This window comes from Mandrillus leucophaeus, unplaced genomic scaffold, assembly GCF_000951045.1.
Source record: "Mandrillus leucophaeus isolate KB7577 unplaced genomic scaffold, Mleu.le_1.0 Scaffold50, whole genome shotgun sequence".
Classification (NCBI taxonomy): domain Eukaryota; kingdom Metazoa; phylum Chordata; class Mammalia; order Primates; family Cercopithecidae; genus Mandrillus; species Mandrillus leucophaeus.
This window is the reverse complement of record NW_012105365.1, coordinates 919,211-943,344: the sequence shown is the minus strand read 5'-3', so window position 1 is coordinate 943,344 and position 24,134 is coordinate 919,211. Positions and strand designations below refer to the sequence as shown.

At 38.9% G+C, this 24,134-nt stretch overlaps 1 protein-coding gene across 1 annotated transcript in view; it reads left to right on the top strand.

The window, feature by feature from the left end:
- The first annotated feature begins 96 nt into the window (after window positions 1-96).
- The window catches only part of CDK14 (cyclin-dependent kinase 14), a 603,701-nt gene continuing 579,663 nt past the window's right edge, over window positions 97-24,134 (top strand). Inside the window, exons 1-2 of the mRNA XM_011996010.1 lie at window positions 97-356; window positions 7,561-7,592. Coding sequence (XP_011851400.1) covers window positions 266-356; window positions 7,561-7,592 — 123 coding nt within the window. The 5' untranslated portion in view covers window positions 97-265. The remainder of the gene's footprint in view (window positions 357-7,560; window positions 7,593-24,134) is intronic.

Here is a 24,134-nt window from a genome sequence, read left to right as displayed (position 1 = left end):
TGTAATTGAATTTTAAAGGCACCCATCAATTTTGATAGTATTTATGGTTTTCTACTAAATAGTGTCAATATGGTCACCTATTTAGGAATTACTACCCCGCCGACTGCTTGCTGCTCGCCTCCGTAGCCCTGCGCGTCGCCTCCCGGCCGGCCGAGGAGGTGGAAGAGGAGGAGGCGCCGCTTTCCCCGCGGCGCGCGCCCTCGCCGTTGTCTGAGCTGTGCTCTGGACCAGTTTAGGGAAGTTGCCGGGGCCCGGCGTCGCCCAGATGTGCGACCTCATTGAGCCGCAGCCAGCCGAGAAGATCGGCAAGATGAAGAAGTTGCGGAGAACTTTGTCGGAGAGTTTCAGCCGCATTGGTGAGTAGCGCGCTGCCCCCGGCACCCCCAGCGCCCGGTCCCCTCGGCCCGCGCCCCCGCCGCGCTCCTGGCACCAGCCATGCAGCTGCCAGCGGGGCTGGCGTGGGGTGCGTTGCGAGCGGGGGTCGAGGGCACAGTGCTAGGGACCCCGGGGAGGGCGAGGACGCAAAGGAAAGAGACCCCTCTCCCTCAGGATCTGGGGGTTCATTTGTAGTCTCTCTCAAGCCTACAATATGGGTTCCCCCCTCCTCCGCCACTAGTGCTCGCCCTTTCGCGCGCGTGGGGGACGGACGAGGGAACCCCTCGGCTCCCACCGCGCCAGGGGTTGCGCGGCTGCTTGGGCCACTTGTTATTTTTTGCGCACAGACTTTGATATTGGGCGTTTAGTCAGTAATTTAGCTTTGGAAATTGGTGAAACGTTAGACTGTGCCCTGGTATTGTTTAACATATTCAACCTGAAGGGAAGTGGGACAGTTACCTTGGGACCTATTGTTCGGTACTTCGGGTCCTGGAAAGCGAGATTTGGGTGTTCAGTCTCGAGGTCTCAGAATCTTCCCGCGACTGGAGAGAAATGCGCGCTGTGGAGTTGTCTGGACATTTAGGAATGTCTCCGGAACTTGTTCCATTTACTAGAGCTCATGGGCTATTGTCTTTAAACCAACCAACCAACTGACCAACAGTGTTTAGGACAGTGAGGAATAAATGCATGTCACAGGTTGTAATAGGGTGACAGCAGTGTCACGTGGAATGGGTTTGTTAGATTTTGAGTATGGGGCATAGAAAACCCCTTTTAACCTGAAGAGGTAGCTGCCCCCACCCCCCCACTGTCACAACTTTCACTGATACACGTAACTACCCTGAGCAAGAGAATGCTATAGCCACAAAAAATAATCCCTGCAAGTCCCTAGGAAGCTGCCTAGTCTTTGTTTCACTTGTTTAAAATGTCGTCCATGTTAACAAAGGTGTTAATGGAAATTAAGCATAAAGGTACTTAGTTCCTTAAAATAAAACCCTGGGATGCACATGAGTGTTACAGATATTCTTCCATCCATTCATTGTGAGATATACAAACTTTCTTCAAGTGAGAGAGTGCAATGGATCGAAATGTAGCCAAGTGTTTTTTGTTTTTTGTTTTTTTTTGGTCTTTCAACTTAAAATTTTGTGTTGGTATGCAAAATATTTCCCAAGATGACTGTAAAGTTATGGTATGAAACCAATCTTTAGTTTTATTTATTGCATGTATTGGATATTAATTTCACTCTTCAGAGTTGGAGATACATATGGAGAGTCCCTGCATTCATATGAAGTTTGAAGCCAAGAAGAGTGTGAGAGAGGGAAATGTTGAGTCGTGTGCATTATTAACAAGGATGTTTCAGCCCTGACCCAATCCTTCACAGACGCGGGTTCTGGAGTCCATTAAGCCCTGTTTTAAAACACATTAACTATATGTTTACTAATGCTAATGATTCTGTTGGAGCCCCTCCAGTTTTGTGTTAAATAATTCATTGCAATTGAGTCTCAGTAAGAAACCAAGGACATTAATATAAAAGTTCCTTATGTTTAAATAATTTCAAGGTTTTGATCGACAATCAGTAAAATTTGGATTAAGTACAGTACTGGCAAATGAGGGTATTATAGTTAATTGGATTTTCTAGCTTACTGAGATTTAGTGATGTGAAACTCCTTTTGAATCCAACTCTTGTTAAAATGTCTTCTAAGATCTGGTGGATTTTATATCCTCCCTTTAGGACACAGAATACAGTGCAGTGAGCACAGCTGATTATTTCTTGTATTGATGGAAGGTATGATTCTGAATTGCAGATCTCATTGTGGAATACTGTAAAAGTAGATACTGAGGTGATTATAGTTGTATACCAAGCCAAGGACATTCATTAAAAGTAGCATTACAGAAACAAAATCTGTATTTTCTTATTTTCTTGGTGTTTTATATTGTATTTGCAAAATTAAAACCAGTGGACTCATTCTGATTATCTAAGGATTTTTAAGGTGCTAGAGGTGGTTGAGTTGAGGGCTTACTGTGGGATTATATAGTGCATGAGTTAAGAATGTGGGCTGTGTGTCATACAGACTGGGTGTTTCCGGTGTTGCCATGCCTAGCCGAGGTCCCTCAACTTCTCTCAGCTTCAGTTTTTCATGTACAACTCAGTTTTGTTGTTGGCTTTTAGCGAAATAATGCATACCATGTCCTGTGTGGCACATTAAATAAAGACTCAGTAAACGTTCAAGATATATTATCATTGTTTTTGTTATTATTAGGGATTCCATCATACTGACTTAACTGATCTTATAGATAGAAAGCAAGAGAAGAGGGAAGTGGCCATTGACTTTGTAGTGTAGCCAGCCTTAAAACAGCATGTGGTTTTGAGTTAGGCAGGCCTGGATTTGAACTTGGTTTTCCCTGCTTGCTCTGTGCCTTTGGCAGCCAGTGGAATTTCTCTAAAGCCCAGAGTCCTCATCTGTAAATATTCATATAAGTTCAATATATGTGAAGACTAAAACGGATAAAATACATGAAAAATCTAGTGCAGTATCTATCACAAGATGAAGGTCATACCGTAGGCTGTCATTATTCCTTCCAATTTCTGTTTATACCCCATCATCCTCCTTTCTTCACTGGTACTTCAAGAGGAGATCAAAGAGCGAATGGTTTATTCTTGTTGAATAATCCACTGCAACCTACTCATTCTCCTTAACCAATCTAAGATGGCTTTTGAAATAGACATACTGACTTTATTTTGCTGCTTTAGTATGATCCAAAAGTGTAGCTTGTTGTATGGTGAAATGTACAATATTATTGTTTAGCTGAAAGAAATTATTAATCAGTCATTTATTGAAAATGAGGAAATGTTTGAAAGTATCTGATATCCGATCAGTGTTTAAGAATAATTCTGAATACATAAAGCAATGCTAATGTTTAATTTGTTTACACATCAGAGATCATGCTGAGTTTGTCACTGTCCACCCCAAATACAGCTGATCTGAGATTACTATATTATAAAACACATTGGCTTTCAAGCCATAGCACTCTAATTTACGATATCTGCCAGGGAATGACTACGATATAGTTATGGTTCTTTTATAAGATGGGTGTAATTGAATTTTAAAGGCACCCATCAATTTTGATAGTATTTATGGTTTTCTACTAAATAGTGTCAATATGGTCACCTATTTAGGAATTACTACAGTTGTCTCACACTTTTTTTTTTTTTTAAATTTAGGCTAACAAAGACAAATGGGAACTTAATTATTGAATAGTTTAAGTATATTAAAGTTCATTTCCTCTTTTCTTTCTTGTTTCTTTTTTATTTTTGAATGTTAGCGTAGAAGAAGAAAGGCTTTATGTAATATCCGGTTTATGATTAAGGTCAAACTGACATTTTTTCGTACTTATTTGAATACATTTCTTCATACTTATTTGGACTATCTCCTAGAGAAAGGAAGTTTATACTCTGCGATATTTGAGATGAACCCCGTGTATACTATTTCTTTAAAGGATATGGTTTGTGAGGGAACTAAATAAAAAGAAGAGGCTGTGATTACACTGAACTTTGGGGTTTGTTACCTTGTGCTGTAAGTGTGTAATTCTAGAGTCCAGTTGTCATTTGATGAATTCATTATGTCAGAAAAGAGAAATGTAAGGTTAAATGTTCAGACACAAAATTTAACTATTGTACCATATTTTCCCCAATGCAACTTCAAAATATTTTAATTTGAAAACTACACAATAGAATTTATATCTATGATCTTTTAAGAGAGAACCAATGTATCATTTTCATACACCAAAACTTAAGTGTGTCTCAAAAGATACTCTGCTTTTGCCATTGAGGTAGGGCTCATTAATTCAACAAATAATTACTGAGTAACTCCTTTCCACTGTAGACATTGTTCTGACAGTCAGATTGGCTGACCAATGTGGCTGATCCCTGTCCTCAAGGATTTTAAGGGAAAACAGGCCAATGAATAGGCATTTACAATACAAAGTAACAAATTCTGCTGTGAAGATTAGCAAAATTTGCTGTTGGAGAACACAGGAGGAGCGCCACTTTCATCTAGGTGAAATCATGAGAAGCTTTCTAGAGGAAGCAATGTGTGAGCAGAAGACTGAATAGAATATCTGCTGATCTGAAATATTTTGATATGCCCCTTGGCTATTCCAGAATTGTGTAATATGCCTGTTACTCCGTGAAATCCTTCAAGATAATTGTGGATTTACATTTACATGAATGACTACAGCCATCAGGGAATGTAATCAATAATGAGATGTTGTATTCTTGTTTGGGTCAGAATTTACTTATCATTGACCTGATGAATATCTGGCAAACACATCTTAAGTTGGTGTTTATTGTCACTGTTAACTGCTGTTCAGGACAAGGACTCAGTATTTAGAAGAAACCGTGTAAGGTGTGAATGTAGCAGCGAATGACTTCAGTGAAGTAATGGTGTTCTGTGGTAACCTTGAGCTTGAGAGTATTGTGCAGATGAGAGAATCTGGCTTCCTGTTCTTTATGTCATAGCAAATACACTTGCAATTTCTTCTGTTTTCTCCTCTTGGTACCTCCAGACCCCGCCTCTTTGTCCAGAATATTGGAGAATTGTCAGGACTAGGAGATAAGAAGGAAATAGTCCAGTCTTGCTGTTCAAGACAGTCTAGTTTTCTGCTGTCTTCATTTCTCAACTTGAGGGTCTTCATTCCATATTTACATTTCCGTAAGGGATAGTATCTTGTTTTTTGGCAGTAGAGGAACAGGGTCTCACTCTGTCGCCCAGACTGGAGTGCAGTGGCGCAATCTTGGCTCACTGCAACCTCTGCCTCCTAGGCTCATGTGATCCTCCCACCTCAGCCTCCCGAATAGCTGGAACCACAGGGCACCACCTCAATGTCTGGCTCATTTTATGTATGTATGTGTGTATGTGTGTATATATGTATTTGGTATTGTTTTTGTAGAGATGGGGTTTCCCCCTGTTGCCCAGGCTGATCTCAAACTCCTGAGCTCAGGCGATCCATCCGCCTCAGCCTTCCAAAGTGCTGGGATTACAGGCGTGAGCCACTGCACCTGGTGGGGTAGTATCAACTGTAGTTAAAAAGAACCACTGGATGCTTTGCTTAAGAAAACACATGGCTAAATTTCCAGAACTTTTATAAGGTCCAAAATAAAGACAGTATATTTAAAAGTTTGTGCCGTGAATTACAAGTTTACTGCTGTAGCTTTGCATCTTGCATGGCAACCACATAGTGCGTGTGTTCCATTAATCTTTGTTAAATGAGCTAGGTATGAGGCTGTATGGTAATTTGCTTATGTTGGACTTTGTATGTGAAATCAATGGGCTATTAATTTCTTATTCCAAAGAATTTTGTTTTTCAGATGGAGCAACTTGTCTATATTTAGAATTACATTACTAATGTTTTGTAAAGGACTCATTAGTCAAGTATGTTAATTAAAGGACACGCCTTGGGTTGAGGGAGTAGACAGTATAGTAATATTGTTGACTGGTATTTATACAGAGCCTTGTAGCTTAGAAGTTAAATTCTAGTGAAAACGCAGTCATTAGAAGTTAGCTGGGATCTTAATATGGTTCTTTCAAAACAGATTATTTTAGATTTAATGTAGGTTATTTTAGATTTAATGTAGGTTAAGCTAAATACATAATTAAAACATGTGCAAGTAATTGAATGCAAGATAAGCCATTCACAACAAAGGACTGTCTTTTTATTTTCCATTCACTTTCAGAAGAAATGGTTATCCAATAAAGAAAGATTAGTTTATTAGGCAAAAGGGAAAAATAAGAAACTTTTAGAAACGTTTTATTTCCCTCAGCCTACCTGCATCCATCCCTTAATTCACCACAGTCACATTCTTGAAAACACAAATATATGAAACAGAGAAAATAACCTTTTCACGAGTGTTAGAGTATGTATCCTAAGCTTTTCTATGATAGCTTCAGTTTAGGCACATTACTTTTCTCAGAGCTTAATTGCCAGAATAATTTGCTTTTCATTGCTTTTGTCAGAACAAAGCTTTCCAAGTAATAGCTACCCAAGTGCTTCTATCCAGACTAAATCAGGTTTAAAGCAGCAAACACCTATGCACAGTTCTGTAAATTTGAAACATTTCTCTAGCTAGTAAGATAAATTAGCTATTTAATGCATTCTTCTTAATATGAAACATTCTAAGTAATTGTAAAATGTAAGGAACTAGATGTTTGCCAACTGTAGGTGAAATTCTTCTCTTTCTATGTTGGGTGAAAAAATTCCAGTTCTAAAGCTATGGACAGTCACACTTATATGATAGTGGTCCCGCAAGATTATAATACTGTATTTTTACTGTACATTTTTCTATGTTTAGATACACAAATACTTGCCATTGTGTTACAGTTGCCTACAGTTTTCAGTACAGTAACATGCTGTATAGGTTTGTAGCCTAAGAGTAATAGGCTATACCATATAGCCTAGGTATGTAGTAGGTGATACCATCTAGGTTTGTATAAGTACACTCTGTGACATTTGCACAATGAAATTGCCTAACGGTGCATTTCTCAGAATGTATCCCAGTTGTTAAGTGACACATGACCATATTTAAAATAAATTTGAAGTATTTGCTGGTTCCTATAAAATATTCTGAATGTATTTTCATTTGAAATACTTTGTTATGAAATTTATCATGTTGAAATATTTAAACTATGTCTCTCACTCTGCAATGCTTATTTTAACAGGCTTAGTCTTTCATCAACATACCTACTCTCTACTCAGTATGCAAGTGTCATTCAGGGCTCTATGCAAAGTAGGTGTCATCCTAACAATTGGTGATATCTTCTCAAAACCCAGGAGTTTAAGGGGAAATTTCTTCAAGATTACTTTGTGATTCTTTTATACTTTCATTAAAACATGTTCCAACTAAAGAAGACATAGGGAGCAGTTATGTGTGCTTCTTTCTTAGATCTGGGAGGATAGTTCTATTTGTGTATTTATGAAAAATATTTCAAAAAGATTCATGCTGTGCAGTTCTCTCTCTTTCATTTACAGTTTTCGTATTTGTATCATAACATTGTTATTCAGGTTCGGGTACAATTTACTTTCTGAAATGAAAACACCATACTGCCTTGTTTTTTTTTTTTCTGTTTTCTATAACTTAGTCTCTTTGGAATTTTTCATAATAACTGTTTCCTTTTCCTTCTTATTTTATAGCTTTGAAGAAAGATGACACCACCTTTGATGAGGTAGGTTACATTTCTTCATCTAATGTTAGTACCAGGTAGTCAGTAGGTGCCAACTTTGTACTTAGAAACAGAAAAAAATGCCTTTAAAACACACACACAAGATGACATCTGTTTATTTCATTGCATTATGATATTTTCAAATTTTAAAATAATCGTTCAAATGAGTTTTGGTAGCAAGTAACAGAAATATGTCTTTTTCAATTAATAAACTAATTAGAAGACACATGCAGGCCTTTGTGTTGTTGCCTTCTTGCTGGTGGTAGTGCTTTAGACATGCAGCGTGATGTATGTGCTTAAGGCAAGTCTGGAACTGTTGGTAAGTTGGGCACCATGGCTCCTTGCAGACCTCAGCTGAATCAGGGTGTGAGGTGTTGTTGATGCCATATATTGTCTGTCAGTCTCCCAAAGGAGAAGGTGACTTTTCATGTTCTGATTTTCCTATTCTTTGTATATCAGATCTGTCTTGATCTATTTGCCACAAAGCAGTATAAAATACTGTTCAAGTAAGGCAGAGAGTTCATGTGTAATTAATAGCATCCTGAATGTGATTTTAAAATTGCAATCATTCCTGAATTTTTGTAGTAAAAGTGGGAATCACTAGAGAAATAATGAATGTTTACAAAATGTTTTCACAGTGCTAAAGAGTGAAGTGTTTCGTTGTAACCATCCTGAGCCACACTCGTTGATCTGTGTTGTAAACTGGGCCACATGTATATATAGATTGTGTTTGTTTGTTTGTTTGTTTGAGATGGAGTCTTGCTCTGTTGACCAGGCTGGAGTGTAGTGGCATGATTCCGGCTCTCTGCAAGCTCCGCCTCCTGGGTTCACGCCGTTTTCCTGCCTCAGCCTCCCGAGTAACTGAGACTACAGGTGCCCACCACCACACCCGGCTAATTTTTTGTATTTTTAGTAGAGGCGGTGTTTCACCATGATAACCAGGATAGTCTCGATCTCCTGACCTTGTGATCCACCCGCCTTGGCCTCCCAAAGTGCTGGGATTACAGGTGTGAGCCACTGCACCCCGCCTAGATTGTGTTTTTATATAGGAACATGGGTGTTATCTATACAGTGTGCTTACTCTAAGGCCTGATGAAAGCATAAATTAGTTTGGTTTGGTGGTTTGTTTTAATAGTTACATATTCCATGCAATATGCTACCTGGCTTCCCTCTGCTGCAGTACTTCAGTGAGGAAAGGGCATTTGTGCTCATGGAAAGTCCCCTTGGCCATGTGGCTGGCTGTGGTGCATGGCAGGTCTGCTCAGGGAGAACCTGCTCCAGGCTGGGATTTCTGGATGGGGCCGGCGTCATTTGGCTGATACGGTCTGCTGCTTCATCTGCTGCACCTGTTCTCTTTTTCCTGGGCTGAGCTTTACAAACCTGTGTGTCCCTGGACTCTGAAGCAACTTTCCCTGCCAACGTTCCTGTGACATCCTCTACAAAACTTAATTCTTGTAGACTTGAAGCAATAGCGGAGTCTTTTCTTCTCCCTTCATAGTGTGCAATAGTGGAGTTTTCCTCTAAACCTGTATTTCTGGAATTTCTGTAGTGTTGTTATTGAGATGTTTTTCAGGAGAGTGTTTTCTTTCTTTTTGGGAGGAATCAATATGAGAATATTTGGCACCATTTTTCTCTTTGTAAAGAAAGTTTCCCCTCTAATTATGGCGATCATTTAAGCTTACATAGAAAAAGAGAAATAAGGAAAAGGAGAAAGAAAAAAATCTCATAAATCCTGTTACCCCGATACAACAACTGTTGAATGTTCTTGCTGCTTTCCCCGTGTTTTGAAAAAGCAACCCATTATTATATCCTGCTTTTTTCTTTGGTACAATAACATTATATTTTCCCATGTTTTTACAAACTCTTCCTAATAATCATTAGGAATTTTGAAAACCTTTTTTCTTGCTTAAACACTATTGTTAGTGATTAGCTTTAAAAAACACCTGAGGCTGGTAACTGCTCCCTCTCTCTGTTATTCTGAAACCTCTGTATAGTCAAAGGTTTGGAGTTTGTAACTTGGGTGAAAATCATCCTTAGGTTTTGCAAAGTGGTTTCCTTCCTCTGCCACAAGAGATTGGTAACTATCACAAATCAGTAAATCGCAGAATGCTCGACTTGGAAGATCCATTGGAAATAATAATTTTCCCACTCCATCATTTCACAGATAAAGAAATTGAGATCCAGAAGGGGCAGGTAATTTCCAGCTAATGAAGGAAAGACTCAAGGCCAGAAAAGCTTGGGAGATAGTAGTAATGAAGCCATGCTGGGGTATAATTCCTAATTCAACTATCCCCTGTTTGGGCATTTGACTTATTCATTTCATATCCTTTGTAAAATAGAGATAATAATAGTATCTTCCCTTTAAGGTAGTTGAGAGAATGAAATAAGCTAACGCACATAAAGGTTTCAGAATAATGGCTCACAAAAAGGGAATATCTCATAATTGGTGTTATCTTCATTGCCTTCATGATCATCATCATCAATGCTCTCACTCTGACATCCACCTTCTGTAGTTGGAAGGGCTACAGAGTAGATGGAAGGATTAAAAATGAAGAATTACAGCTATGAGGAAAGTTAATTTCAGATATTCCTCTTAACATTTCACATAAAGCTTCATGTGATGACTTGCATATTAAAACTGAGAAAGTATTATCTAAAGCCCACCGTTGTTTAGATTCCACATGGGGATGATTGCATTCAAGTTTTTAATCCCTGGGTGTGTTGCACATAGTTAACATTCAGTAAGTATCTATTGAATGCGAGTAAATATCTATTGTAGAGGAGTAGAGAGAGTGATGAATTAGGTGTCAGGTAGTGTGGATTCTCATCTGCCACTTTCTAGTTATTTGGGCAGGTCGTTTAACTTACCCTGGCCTTGACATTCTCATTTGTAAAATCAGTTGAACTGTGATCTTCAGGTTGCGTCTTAGCTCTAAATGTAGGATTCTAAATAATGTAACAACCAACATAAGATTACAACTTTTTTTTCATGTTTTCATGTCAGACAGGTAATGTGCTGACCTTGTAATAAGGTTTGAGGGAGGCACGTCTTACACATGAGGTGAAACCCTAGTCATCACGCTTATGAACTATACAAAAGGATCAAAATGACAACTTTATCACATCAGAAAAAGGCACTGAAACTCTGGTTGTGTACGTAGGAACTGAGTTTTCTGTGATCATTTTCAGATTATAATGGTAGAAATTTTCTTGAACGCTTATTTTTCTCTTTCTCTTTCTCTCTCCTGGAGCTGAGGGACTCTACAGTCCATTGGAATCAATTCAGATTTGAGTCTTAAAACTTTGAGGGTTGGATCAGCTTCTTAGGTATGCAATAAGGTGTGGCAACTCTCCTTATTCAGTTTTATGAGCTGGAGGGCTCCTTATCTCAAGGAGTGGCCTCTTCCAGAGAGTGCCTGAGCAGGAGTTTGGTAGCAACTCCCTGATTCATGTAGAGGATGCTTCTAGAGTGTGTGTCAAATGTTTGACCTTGAACACAGGAGAAAAAGAAATACAGACTTACTTAATCATAGACTGAAATGCCCAAACCAGACTGGAATTATATTCAGGAACTATGCTTGTTGTAAACTGGGCTGTGTTTGTGTGCGCATGCATGTGCTTGTGTGTGTGTTTATATTGAACAGTTTGGAATTATTGAAGCCTTCAGGTATTTACAATAAGCAAACAATAGGGAATTTTGCTGAAGCCGGTCATAGTTGGAGACGGGACATTCTATGAATGATTATTTTGTTTTTCATTTCATTATTTGGTCCCTGGCTACAATATTAGTCATTTAATGTTCTGTGGGCTAAATCTGCACGTTTTACTTGGATGGACTAATCATTTCTAAAGACATCCCAAGTAAAATTTTATTAGTTTCAGTCCTTTTCCCCTCCCAACTTCTCGATGTTTGGAAGGGTTTGGCATAGTACTTGGCCATAATGAAGGGGCTAAATAATTATTGGAGAAACACATGGTTAAGCTAGATTGAAGATGAAAGAAGATTGGTATTTTGTGTCATAGTTTTTAGTGGACATGATGTTTCCGGTGACATTGTGATGAGAGTCTTGGGTAAAGCATCAACTTCATATCTATGAAATGACTGCAGAACTTTCCAAATGTCTTTTTACCTTTTGTCTCCAATAAATGCCCAGACCATGTCCCTAAGTGGCCCCATTTTTCCTGAAGTGATGAACAATAACTACACTATGACTTCTGGTGAATTTTTGAATTTTATTTTTGATTTAATGATTTATTTTAGAATATTAATGATACCTAATATATGAAAGGTCAGAAAATACAGATAATCTCCACCAGTGTAAAATTACCACACATAAAACCTTTTGAACTTTGGAGACAAAAGCTCTAATTAAGTGTATATGTATGTGTATGGAAATAGTTGGAAATGGTGATAGCTACAGCAATTCATGAATTGTTCTCATGGGTAGATTAAAAGGTTAACTCATGCAGTTCTGCTTTATCCCTCTGTTTTTTAGCTTTGATGATTTCCAGAACAAAGTATTGACCCTGCCTGGCTCTTTGGTGAGAAATACAAAATTTTTAGCAATTGGAATAAACCTTTGAAATGCAGAGAGTTTCATATGTTTATGGCATATAATCCAAATAATTAAGCACTTAGTTTGTTTTATAAAAATGGGTGATCATGTATGAGTTTTCTCATTCGTCTCTGCTTTGGTCAGTTATTTTATGTTTATGAGGTAGAAGGCTGCCAGCACTTATTTTGTCATTTTCCAGCTATTTTATTTTTTCAAATCCTAGGAAAATGTGTACAAAGCATATAAAATTAAAAAAAGTTCTACATCTGGTCTGTGAGTGCCCCAAGCACATTTTTATAGGGTTTCTTGCTTACTTTACATTTAATATAACAATTCTGTTAGTTAGAGACTGTGTATATTGATCTTAGCTTCTAGTCCATGTCCCTCTTTGTTATTTTATATAAAGGTATAATACCAGAGCTAATAAAGGTGGTAGTTCTTATTATTACTATTATTATTTTTTGAGACATGGTGTCCCTTGGTCATCCAGGTTGGAGTACAGTGGTGCCATCATGGCTCACTGCAGCCTCCACCTCCAAGGCCCAGCCTATCCTCCCACCTCAGCCTTCTAAGTAGCTGGGACCACAGGCATATGCCACCACCTGGTTAATTTTTTAGTTTTTGTAGAGATGGAGTCTCACCATGTTGTTCATGCTGGTCTCGAAGGCCTGGTCTCAGGTAATCCTCCCATGTCAGCCTCCTAGTGTTGGGATTACAGTTGTGAGCCACCACATCCAGCCATGCAGTGATTTTTATGAGAACCAGAATCGAGGGATGATATGGTTTGGATTGTGTCCCTGCCAAATCTCATGTTGGAGGTAGGGCCTGGTGGGAGGTGATTGGATCATGGGGGTGGATCCTTCATGAATGGTTTAGAACCATCCCCTTGGTGCTGTTCTGGTGATAGTGAGGGAATTCTTGTGAGACCTGCTTGTTTAAAAGTGTGTAGCACCTCCCCCTTTGCTCTCTTGCTCTTGGCTTCTGCCATGTAAGAAGCTGGCTCTGCCTTTGCCTACTGCCATGATTGGAAGCTTCCTGAGGTCTCCTTGGAAGCAGAAGTCACTAGGATTCCTGTACATCCTGCATGTCTGAGCCAATTCAACCTCATTTCTTTATAAATTACCTGGTCTTGGGTATTTCTTCATGGCAATGTGAAAATGGACTAGTATAAGTGGTTAGATACAAATATGATTTGTGGATATTTCTGGTCATTCTTTTCCATTTATTGAGCATGGTGGAAGCTGGTTCACTCTTTTCTCTACCCTGTCACCAGCAGGGGGTGTCTCAGTGTCCATATGGATGATGTATACTCAGTAATACAACATTCTAGCATTCCCGACTTTCTCATCTCATACCTGCTTTACCCTTATTTGGTTTCTGCAGGAGCTGCATCTTACTGGGACTGTCCTAGGTTTAAAATATTAAATCCCACTAATAATCTTTCCTGTTTAGCTCTTTTACTGCTGATGTATTCCCTGTATCTCTTCTTTGCTGGCTTCCAGTTTCTAGATGATCCCTTCTCTGCCTGTCCCATCCCATTCTCATAGTCCACAACCCATCCTCCCCCTTTAGTTCCTTTCCTGTTCACTCAGGGCACATCACTGTCTTGCCAGTATCCTTAATGGCCTTACCCCTTTGTACTTCATTTGTAATATATGCTGCCAGCCCTTGATTTTGACCTGGCATCTTTTCCTATCTTACCTAGTGGCTGCCAAGAGCTGCTTGAGGAAATCACTCTGTAAATAAATTTATCATTTCCATCCTTAGCTGGAACGTCAGGCAACTGTGGACCATCTTGCATTTGTGTCCTTATGCTGCTGACTTGTTTCCTGCTGAACTCTTTTCACTCACCGTAAGCCTTTTTGCAACCCTCCTCCACCCTTTCTTCTTTTAGTAGAAGGCTTTCTCTCTGTTAGTTTCCTAGGGCTACCCTAGCAAAGTACCACAAACTGGGTAACTTAAATAACAGAATTTTTATTGTCTCACAGTTCTGGGGATCAGAAGTCTGACATTAAATGGTAGCAGAGTTGGTTCTTTCAGAGGACTGTTAGAGAAGGATCCATTCGAGGCCTCTCCCCTTAGCTCTAGATGACCACCGTCTCTCTGTATCTTTTTACATTGTTTTCCCTTAATGCATCTCTGTCTATCTAAATTTCCCCTTTTTACAAGGATATAAGTCATATTAGATTAGGGGCTCACCCTACTTCAGTATGACCTCCTCTTAATTACATCTGTACGAACCCCTTTTCAAAATAAGATCACTTTAGAAGGTACTGGGGATTAAGACTTTGACATGAATTTTTGGTGGACACAATTCAACTTGTAACACCCACTAACTTCTAAGAGCTCTTAATACCATTAGGTGTTCACTCTGTTAACACCCTGCCCATTCATGTACCCTTATTTGCTCCAGTCTTACCTCCTTTTTTCTCCATCGATCTCAGGGTTTTGTCCTTTGTTTTGTTCCAGGCTAGTTCTTCCTCCTGTCCTCTCAATTCCTTTCCCTCCTTTCTACTCCAGAAGCTTACATAATTGATTATTTTCTTTCTTTTCTATGTTTTCTTCCCTCTCCTTTTAATAGATACTTTCACCGTAGGCTCTGAACATGCTTAAGTCTTCCCCATCTCATCCATAACTTCAGCCTTCTGTCCTCTGTGATCAGTTGTCATGCTCTGGTTGAGTGGTTGGTGTACACTTGACGTCAGTGTAGCTGACTCAGCTTTCTATTCTAACCTCCACATCCAGATGACCAGCTGCCAGCTAGAGGTTTCTGCCTCTGTGTCTCACAGTCACCTCGATCTTAGCACATATTATTAATTCTTGTATTTCCCCAAACATGCACCTTCTCTTGTTCCTCTCTCTGCTGTTGGCTCTACCAGCCACATGATTTTCCAAGCTAAAAACTTGATGCTATCCTAACCTTTTCTCCAACCCCACATCCAGGTGTTGGCTTGGTTTTTGTTCCTTGCTGTCATATCCATTCCCACTGCTGATGTGCACATTCAGCCTCGTCATCTGTTCCTGGACAGGGAGTAGTTGTATAACTGACTTCCCTGCCTACGACTTGCCTCCCACTCCAACAGAATGATAGGTCTGAAATACAAATTTGCTGTTCACCTGCTTACTACTTTAAAAGGTGCAGGTTTAACTCCGAACTCCTGGCTTATCTTTCAAGGCCTTTCACGATCTATCTCTTTCCTACCTTTTGACTCTTATCAAACAGTTATCTTTATTTATTTATTCATTTATTTATTTATTTATTTATTTATTTATTTATTTATTGAGATGGAGTCTCACTCTGTCGCCCAGGCTGGAGTGCAATGGCGCGACCTTGGCTCACTGCAACCTCCACCTCCAGGGTTCAAGCGATTCTCTTGCCTCAGCCTCCCAAGTGGCTGGGATTACAGACGCCCGCCACAACGCCCAGCTAACTTTTGTATTTTTAGTAGAGACGGGGTTTCACCAGGTTGGCCAGGTTGGTTCCGAACTCCAGACCTCAGATGATCCACCCATCTCGGCCTCCCAAAGTGCTGGAATTACAGACATGAGCCACCGCACCCAGCTTCAAACAGTTATCTTTTATTTTTGTGACTTTATTATCATTGCAGCTGCTGCCATCTCAGCTCAGAACCTTTTCACTTTTGACTACTTTAGTTCAATAAACTCTTCATTGGTATCACTGCTCCATCTTACTCCTCCACTCAGCCTTCCCGAAATATCTTTCTTGTCATAGTACTCACCTATTCAAAGATTCATATATCAAGTGATGTTTATTTTATGTCATGCTGGATGTGGTCTCAGCCTGACTCTTGATCTAGTTCAGCCTCACAGGCATTTATGGGTTGACCATCTCTCAGCATCTTACAGGGCTGGGCCTGGGTAGAGATTCAGTCTCACTCTCTCTTATCGTAAGATTTTATAGACCAGGTGCGGTGGCTCATGCCTGTAATCCCAGCACTATGGGAGGCTGAGACAGGTGGATCACTTGAGGTCAGGAGTTCGAGACCAGCCTGGCCAACACGCTGAAACCCTGTCTCTACCAAAAATATAAAAATTAGCCAGGTGTGGTGGTGGGCACCTGTAATCCCAGCTACTCAGGAGGTTGAGGCAGGAGAATCGCCTGAACCCTGGAGGTGGAAGTTGCAGTGAGCTGAGATTGTACCACTGCAGTCCAGTCTGGGGGATAGAGTGAGACTCCATCTCAAAAAAAAAAAAAAAAAAAAGAAAAAAAAGATTTTATATTACTTTCTGTCCTGTTTTATTTTCACTATGGTCATGTCTGCCAGTCCTAGATGCTATGAAACTATTCTATGCAAGAAGTCTAAAAGTTAGACTGTTCTTTAATTATGCCAGTAATCCAGGAAGTCATTATATTTCAAATTCAACATTTTAGATAGCTGAAAAAGAACATCACTACCTCCTTAATTCTCTCATTGGAAATTTAGTTTTAATTTTCTGATGCTTAAAACTTTCTGTGCTTCAGTTTTTTCCTTTTTATAAGTGTTTGATCATATTTACCATCTCCCTAATGATGGTAGACATAATTATCGTAATTAGGTCTAGTCCCAGACAGTGGCTCAAATGTCTGGTTAGTACTGTAAAGATTCAGAGAGGAAGTACATGTCTGTCACAAAGTGTAAGATGTACGACATTTGGGAGAATTAGTCACATTCAATTTGTAATTCTCAAAAGGCAGAATGTTACAGAAATGGAAAACATGAGTAGTGTCCTCTTTTCGTCGTGAGCACCCTGCATCCTGGTGGCAGGCTGTATAGCCTGTAGGAAGTCTCTGCTGTAAGAGTGGTTAGTGTTCCCTCGTGGGCAGTGCTCTGATTTGCATGTTTGAATTCATTTGTTGAAAGCTGACCTTTGGGCCAGGCCTGGTGGCAATCCCAGCACCTTGGGAGAGATCACTTGAGGTCAGGAGTTTGAGACCAGCCTGGTCAACATAGTGAACCCTGTGTCTACTAAAAATACAAAAATTAGCCGGGCGTGGTGGCGGGTGCCCGTAGTCCCAGCTACTTGGGAGGCTGAGGCAGGAGAATTGCTTGAACCTGGGAGGCAGAGGTTGCAGTGAGCTGAGATCGTGCCACTGGACACCAGCCTGGGTGACAGAGCAGGACTCTGTCTCAAAAAAAAAAAAAAAAAAAAAGACGACGATGACCCTGACCTTTGACGTAGAAAGTCTTTCTGTACAGCCTAACTACTCTATTTTCTTCAACAAATGCAAAATGGGCTCAGCTGCAGTATACTATGCCTATTTTCCTTCTGACTGGAATTTGAGCCATTAATTTAGAAATCTTTATATTACTGGGTTGTGATTGAGATGGCTTCTCCTATTCAGAACCATAGCAATCATTGAAATCAGTGAGGCCAAGGTGGGTCAGAGTTTTCTCAGGATTGGACCATAGATTCCAGTGCTGAGTGTTTGAGACAAATTTTTTATAGTCCCAAACACTCTTTTTTTTTTTTTTTTTGAGATGGAGTTTCGCTCTTGTTGCCCAAGCTGGAGTGCAGTGGTGTGATCTTGGGTCACTGCAACCTCTGCTTCCTGGGTTCAAGTGATTCTCCTGCCTCAGCCTCCCAAGTAGCTGGGATTGCAGGCATGCGCCACCCGCCTTGCTAATTTTGTATTTTTCGTAGAGACAGTGTTTCACCATGTTGATCAGGCTGATCTCAAACTCCTGACCTCAAGTGATCCACCCGCCTTGGCTTCCCAAAGTGCTGGAATTACAGGCATAAGCCACCGTCCCCAGCCTAGTTCCAAACACTCTTAACTCTTATTATTCTTGCTGTCATGAAATTTATAAAAGGCATAATTACAAGATATTGGAACCAGCAGTTTGCTTTCAGTTTTGCAAGCTCAATTTCTTCAGGACTCATCAGTGTCTCAAAGGAGCTCTTTCATCATTTTAAGGGAATGATTGAAGTAATATTTACTTTTCGCTTTTGAATCTATTGTATTTTCAGTGTGTAAAGTTCTGGTTATTTTTCCAATTTACTATTTATTTTTTAAGTTTTCCTTCTTTCTTAGTAACTTTTAGTTTTCTTAAATTTCTTTTTAAAATCCATTTTAAAAAAAATAATAAAAGAGATGGCATCTCGTTATATTGCCCAGGCTGGTCTTGAGCTCCTGGGCTCAAGCAGTCCACCAGTTTCAGCCTCTCAAAATGCTAGAATTACAAACATGAGCCACCCTACCTGGCTGTCTTTTAGTTTTATTTTATTAACTCTTTTGAAACGAACTGTTCTTTGTTTTAGGCATATGAGCCTGGGAATTTTCTTAAAATTAATTAATTAATTAATTTTGCCTTGGTAACTTTATTGTGACCTGAGTGTTGCATGAGCATCCTAAACTTAGGCTGGGGACATGGAAAATTATTTTACAGTGGTTTTAGGAAAAAGCCAGGTATTAGCAAACTATTATAAGATTCTGAAATCATCTGCAAGTATGGCATGTCTTATAGTGCAACATTATACGATTAATTTTTTAATACAGAAATTAATGGCTTTCTTGCTTTTCAATAGCTACTCTAAATTCTGTGATACTGATGAATCTTATGTGTATAAGGAATGTGTTGAAAAAATAATTTAAGGTTTTTATGACCCATATAGTCATAATACAGTAGAAAAAAAGTTTTCAATCTGTGCTTTTATACCTAGATGAAAATGCATCAGGCAAGTACTTATTTGAACTTTCACTGATTAAAAATACCTTTCTCCAGTCTTGCAAGTTATACTTTGAAAGACATTTGGAATTGCATAGAGAACCCAGGGAGTCCTGGATTCTACAATTCTGTGTGCTCTTTTGTGTTTTCTCAGTCTCTGGCTACCCTCATGTAAGATGTCTATAATGAAGTGTGGTATTTAGAGTAAAACTATGATGTTTTTCAGAGTTTGGGAATTATTCTAGTCTAGCAGATCTTGAACATGTTATAATTCTGTGTTCTGATCAGCTGAAATATTGAAGTATGTAAATACTTGTCTTTAAAAAATGAGTATATTGAAGTCAGTCTTTCAATTATGTTTTGATGTATTTTTTTTGAGTGGGAAGGAAGGGGACTGTGTTGCAGTTAGGAATTTGACTTATTTCAGATTTGCCCATGGGAATGTGCCAAATATGAAATTATAACCTATGACATATCTCTTGGATAACTTAGTTGTCTTGGATTATTAGTTTTTCTATTTTAATGGTTTTTCAAAAAAGGAGATTGCACCCATTCTATAAAGCAGTGATGGGCTGTGGTAGAGGTGGAGGGTGAGAGTTTTCTAAGTGCTCCTTAAAGATTTTGGTGCAGGCCTCTTCACTTCCCCTATCAAAATATTCACACACCTTGAAAATTTTGCTGCTGTAGTTAGCAAGGGTTATTCTTGGGGGTGTGTCATATCCCTCAAATGAGTTCAGAGTTTGAGAGCCTTTCTTTTAAAATACCTGTTGCTGAATTATTAGGAGTTGAAGATGGATATTGCTACAATAATATGCAATCTTATTTTTTTGGAACAGCTCTTGGTTTTAGATAATGCTTTCTGATTTTTGATTCAGAAAATACAGTCATCTTAGTCCTATAATTGTGTATTTATTAATATCAAATTCATAATCCAGAAATTTTAGCCAAAAGAAAAACTAAAGCAGTGATACAGAAATATCTAACAAACCGGTAAGTAAGCATTATTTTACAACAGAGAAAAATGAGTGAGAATAACTTATGGTTACTTTTGATTTGAATGAAAACATTTTTTATTAAAACATACAGGTAAAGAAGAGATATGTTAGTTACAGTTTTTCAGGACATGAATTACAAATTCTTTTGTGTCATAGGTGCTCGTTTATTTTAAATCTTCAGCTATATAGCTCTCTTTGTATTGTCTTCAAGTGAATATGATGGAGAATGTCCTGCAGTGCTTGATTCTCTTCTCTTAAAAGGCAGACTATTTAATCTTACAAATGAGCATCCTTGGGTCATTACATATTGGGGTTCAGGTGTGGAAAAGGCTTGGTAACATATGGCTTGTCCCCAGATGCCCTAATTGAGTTCAAAACTTTCCCCAAGAGGTTTGCATTACTTTATCTAAATGATGTGTTACATGTGCAACACAAAAGGTGTTTTAGTCATGAAAGGAAAAAAAAATGTGTACTTGCAAGATACAATGCAAATTGTACAGTGTGCATTGCACTAATTTCTATGTAGTTATTAGAAGATAAAAAAGATTAAAAACCCGTAAAAGTCACATTAATTGGATGACCACAGTTTTGGGTGACTCACTTTGATGATCTTCAGCATTCCCTTTAGTTCCCTTATATCATCATCATACATATATATATGTATGATGATGAGATATATATATATGTGTGTGTGTGTGTGTGCATGTATATCTATACACACATTTTCCTCCGTTTTGATTATTTTTTTTCAGGCAAGATGGTTAGGCATATTAAACTCAGTGGTGGACTTTTTTCAGCTTCAAAACCTTACCTCTTATCACAATTATGTGTTTCATTGAGTAAGTTTAATATTTGCTATTAAGAAAAGTAATTATGTTCATGGCAGAACATGTATAAAATAAAAATTGCTATTTTACAGTGAAACAGCCATTGTATGTAGTGTATGCTCTCAGTTTTGTAAGATTGTAAGTATCCCCTCTGCGTGGGGAAAACATTTGAAAAAAAGGAAATGCAACAAATGGATAATGGGGAAATTGGGGTTTATTGAAATTGTGACTTGCTCAGAGTCCCTCAGCTAGAAGGTGGTTTAATCTAGTATTCTAACGTAGTCTCTCTGCATCCAAAGTGTATGTGTGTAACTGGGCTGCCTCCCAGGAGAAGGGAGAAAAGGGCGAAATAACATCTAGGCGCTACTACTACAGGCGCAGCATATGGTTGGGAAAACAAAGTTCTCACAAAGAAACAACTGATTTTGGTAGTAATTCTAGCAGATGAATGGTTTTTCCTAAAAAAGGCCTAAGAGTAAGTGAACCTTAAAGATTCCTGCTGTAGATCTATGTCATTTTTGAACCGAGTTACACGCATTTTACAGAGAGGAAACTGAGACCCGGGGAGATTAAATCATTGTTACTAAATAATGTCGCATGGTTGATTTGTTGTTGTGAAATCAGGGGGTTTCTCTACTGAATTACTCTTTATGTTTTAGATTTCAGTTTCAAGGTTACATTAAAACTAAGCTTGTATTGCCATTTTTATCTGGATTTATGTGGGGAGTGGGTGGTGGATTGTTTGGTGAGATGTAAACTTGATCCTTCTGGTAGTAATTTGTTTAGTAAAAATTTGCTGCTAAACGTGAGGGCTCTGTAGTCCACGAAGATTATGGAAGGTTAACTGTTGGTTGAGGTACCATGGACCACCTTGTGATAGGCAGACTGGTTTGAGCTGGAAGGCATGATGAGAAAACTGCTGTGTTTTTACTAGCATGTTCCAAAAAAAGTGTCAGAACATCTTTCAATGGGTGTAAATTGCCTTCATTGAATGAGGCAAATGGTTAATATTGAACAGAAAATGTCAGATAATAAATTCATTCATTTTCTTCGAGTCCTGAATATATACACTTGGATTATTAGCTTGTACATGTGAAGCCGTTCTAGCTTCATTTTTAATTCATATTATGACAGCTAAAATCTTTGTGAAGATTAAAAGTATAGAGGAAACAGGTTTTTAATATTTACATCTTAGAAAGATGAAGACTTTAGGTGGGTATAAGGAGAAACACTCAATACTTTGGATTCGTTTTAATTGGTAGAGTGAGTGCTAAGAAAAGGGATAGACCAATTTTTTTCTTTCTTTCTCTCCTTTTCCTTTACATAAACATAAAATGCTTCCAATTCACTGGATTTTCTTCTGTGCTTCCAGTATCATTGCATTTTCTTCTTTCCCTTTTCTTTGTTCTTTCTGAAAATACTTTGTTTTTGGTGGTTTAGTTGCCAGCCACTGGGCTCCACCTTGCCCTGAACCCTCTCATGACCCAGGCTCTGGGTCCAGTGAATGACCTTTTGGTTGCCTTTGCCATCTTTGTGCCAGACATAATACTTTTCTGATGCGCGACTGGTGCAGGCAAGGGAAGAAGAATGGGGAAGTCTCAGGCAGGAGTTAAGAGATGTTTTATAATGATTGGCCGTGTTCTGCTATTTGAGCACAGAATTATGGCTCCTAAAAAAAGACTTGGCCTTTCTGATGCTCCCCACTACATTTAATGGACTAGTTCTGCCAGTATTTACATTGTTTGATTTACTTTATCTTCCCTTTTTACCATCAGTTGAGTTGGAAAGATTTGAGGACACATACAGAAAGAGTGATTTAAGATCCTTTCTGATCCCATTTGGACTCAGAAGTAGGAGAATTTGTGTCTTATTGTGTCTTTTTCTTTTTCTTTTTGATGAGAAGGAGCAGGGAAGTAAAAATCTCAAGAGAGCAGAATCAGTTTTCTGGTCACCAAGCTCATTAAGTTAATATTTACTTTTAAAATGAATGTATTTGCCAGCCCTTCCCACTGTTTGTTTGGGAAGCGTTTAACATACATTTGAGAGCCTCTAACTAGTTTCTACCTCCATTGGGTATTTCACCTCTCAGACTGGTGGTGGTGAGTGTGACGTGTGGATCCCAGTTGAAACATCTATTTCTGTCACTTCAATATTACATTTATGTTGAGGGTAAAGGAAGGGAAAGAAATAAAGCTAAGGCAATTTTTCCCTGTTTTTCTGTGTCTACTGCACAGTGTTGATTGAATGATATTTAACATCTCTAGTGCTTTTAAACCCATTTCAAATAACACAGTTGACACATATGCAGGGGTTTCAGGAAACTGGACATTTAAATAAAAGATGCAGCCTGAAAACTCAAAGATTACATTTGAAAATCTCTTTCCAGTATTCCATAAAATGATTTTAACAGTTTTTTTGTCTCTTGATACCTGTAACTTTCTAGATGAAAGCTGTTATTTTTTTTTAGGCCCCAGATGAGTATTTCTTCACTATTAAAAATTTTAATGAACATAAAATACTGATTACTTTAACTTCTCTAAATATTTAATAACCACGGTCTTCAGGTACATTGTGTAGTAATTTCTGTTGGTTTTTTAAAGCTTGCCGTGTGAGAGATTTGACCATTATGTTTAGTTATTTGAAGGCTGTTCTGGGGAATGTAAAAATTGATACTGAAGGAAAAAAAGAACTGGGTGCAGTGGCTCACACCTGTAATCCCAGCATTTTGGGAGGACCAGGTGGGTGCATTGCTTGAGGCCGGGAGTTTGAGATCAGCCTGGCCAACATGGTGGAACCCTGTCTCTACTAAAAATACAAAAATTAGCCAGTGTGGGGGCCCAAGCCCGTAGTCCCAGCTACTTGGGAGGCTGAAGCAGGAGAATTGCTTGAACCCGGGAGACAGAGGTTGCAGTGAGCAGAGATTGTGACACTGCACTCCAGCCTGGGTGACAGAGCAAGACTTTTGAAACAACAACAACAAAAACAGAGAGGAGTATGACTATTCATGATCTAGTTGACATCCCCTTGCTGTTATAAGTATGTGTATTAAATGTTTCTGTAATGTATATCCTACAGGATGATGTATCAGTGTGTAGTATTTTTGTCTAGTTGGCAGCCTGAGAAATATCTGTGAACTTTGAGTGGGACATCTGCCACTTCAAGGATCAGCAAGGCACAGACAAGCCACAGGAATTATTAACTCAACAAATTATTACCTTATCAAATTAATTATCTAATTTACTCCGTTGACTGGGCTGGGTATTTTTCTTTGAGTTTTCTTTTCTTTTTGGTGGATCGATTGATTGGCACTGGCATGTCAGGGGCAGTGACAATGCTGTTTCTAGCTGAAACTCTGTGCTCTCCAGACTGCAGTGAGTGACGCTTCTCCGCCTGAACAACCTCAGAATCTGGGTGTGGGTGGAAAGTGCAAGAGCGCTGGAATCTCCTCCACTCATCTTCCAGCTTGTCCCCGCGTCCACATTAATAATCTGTGTGAGGC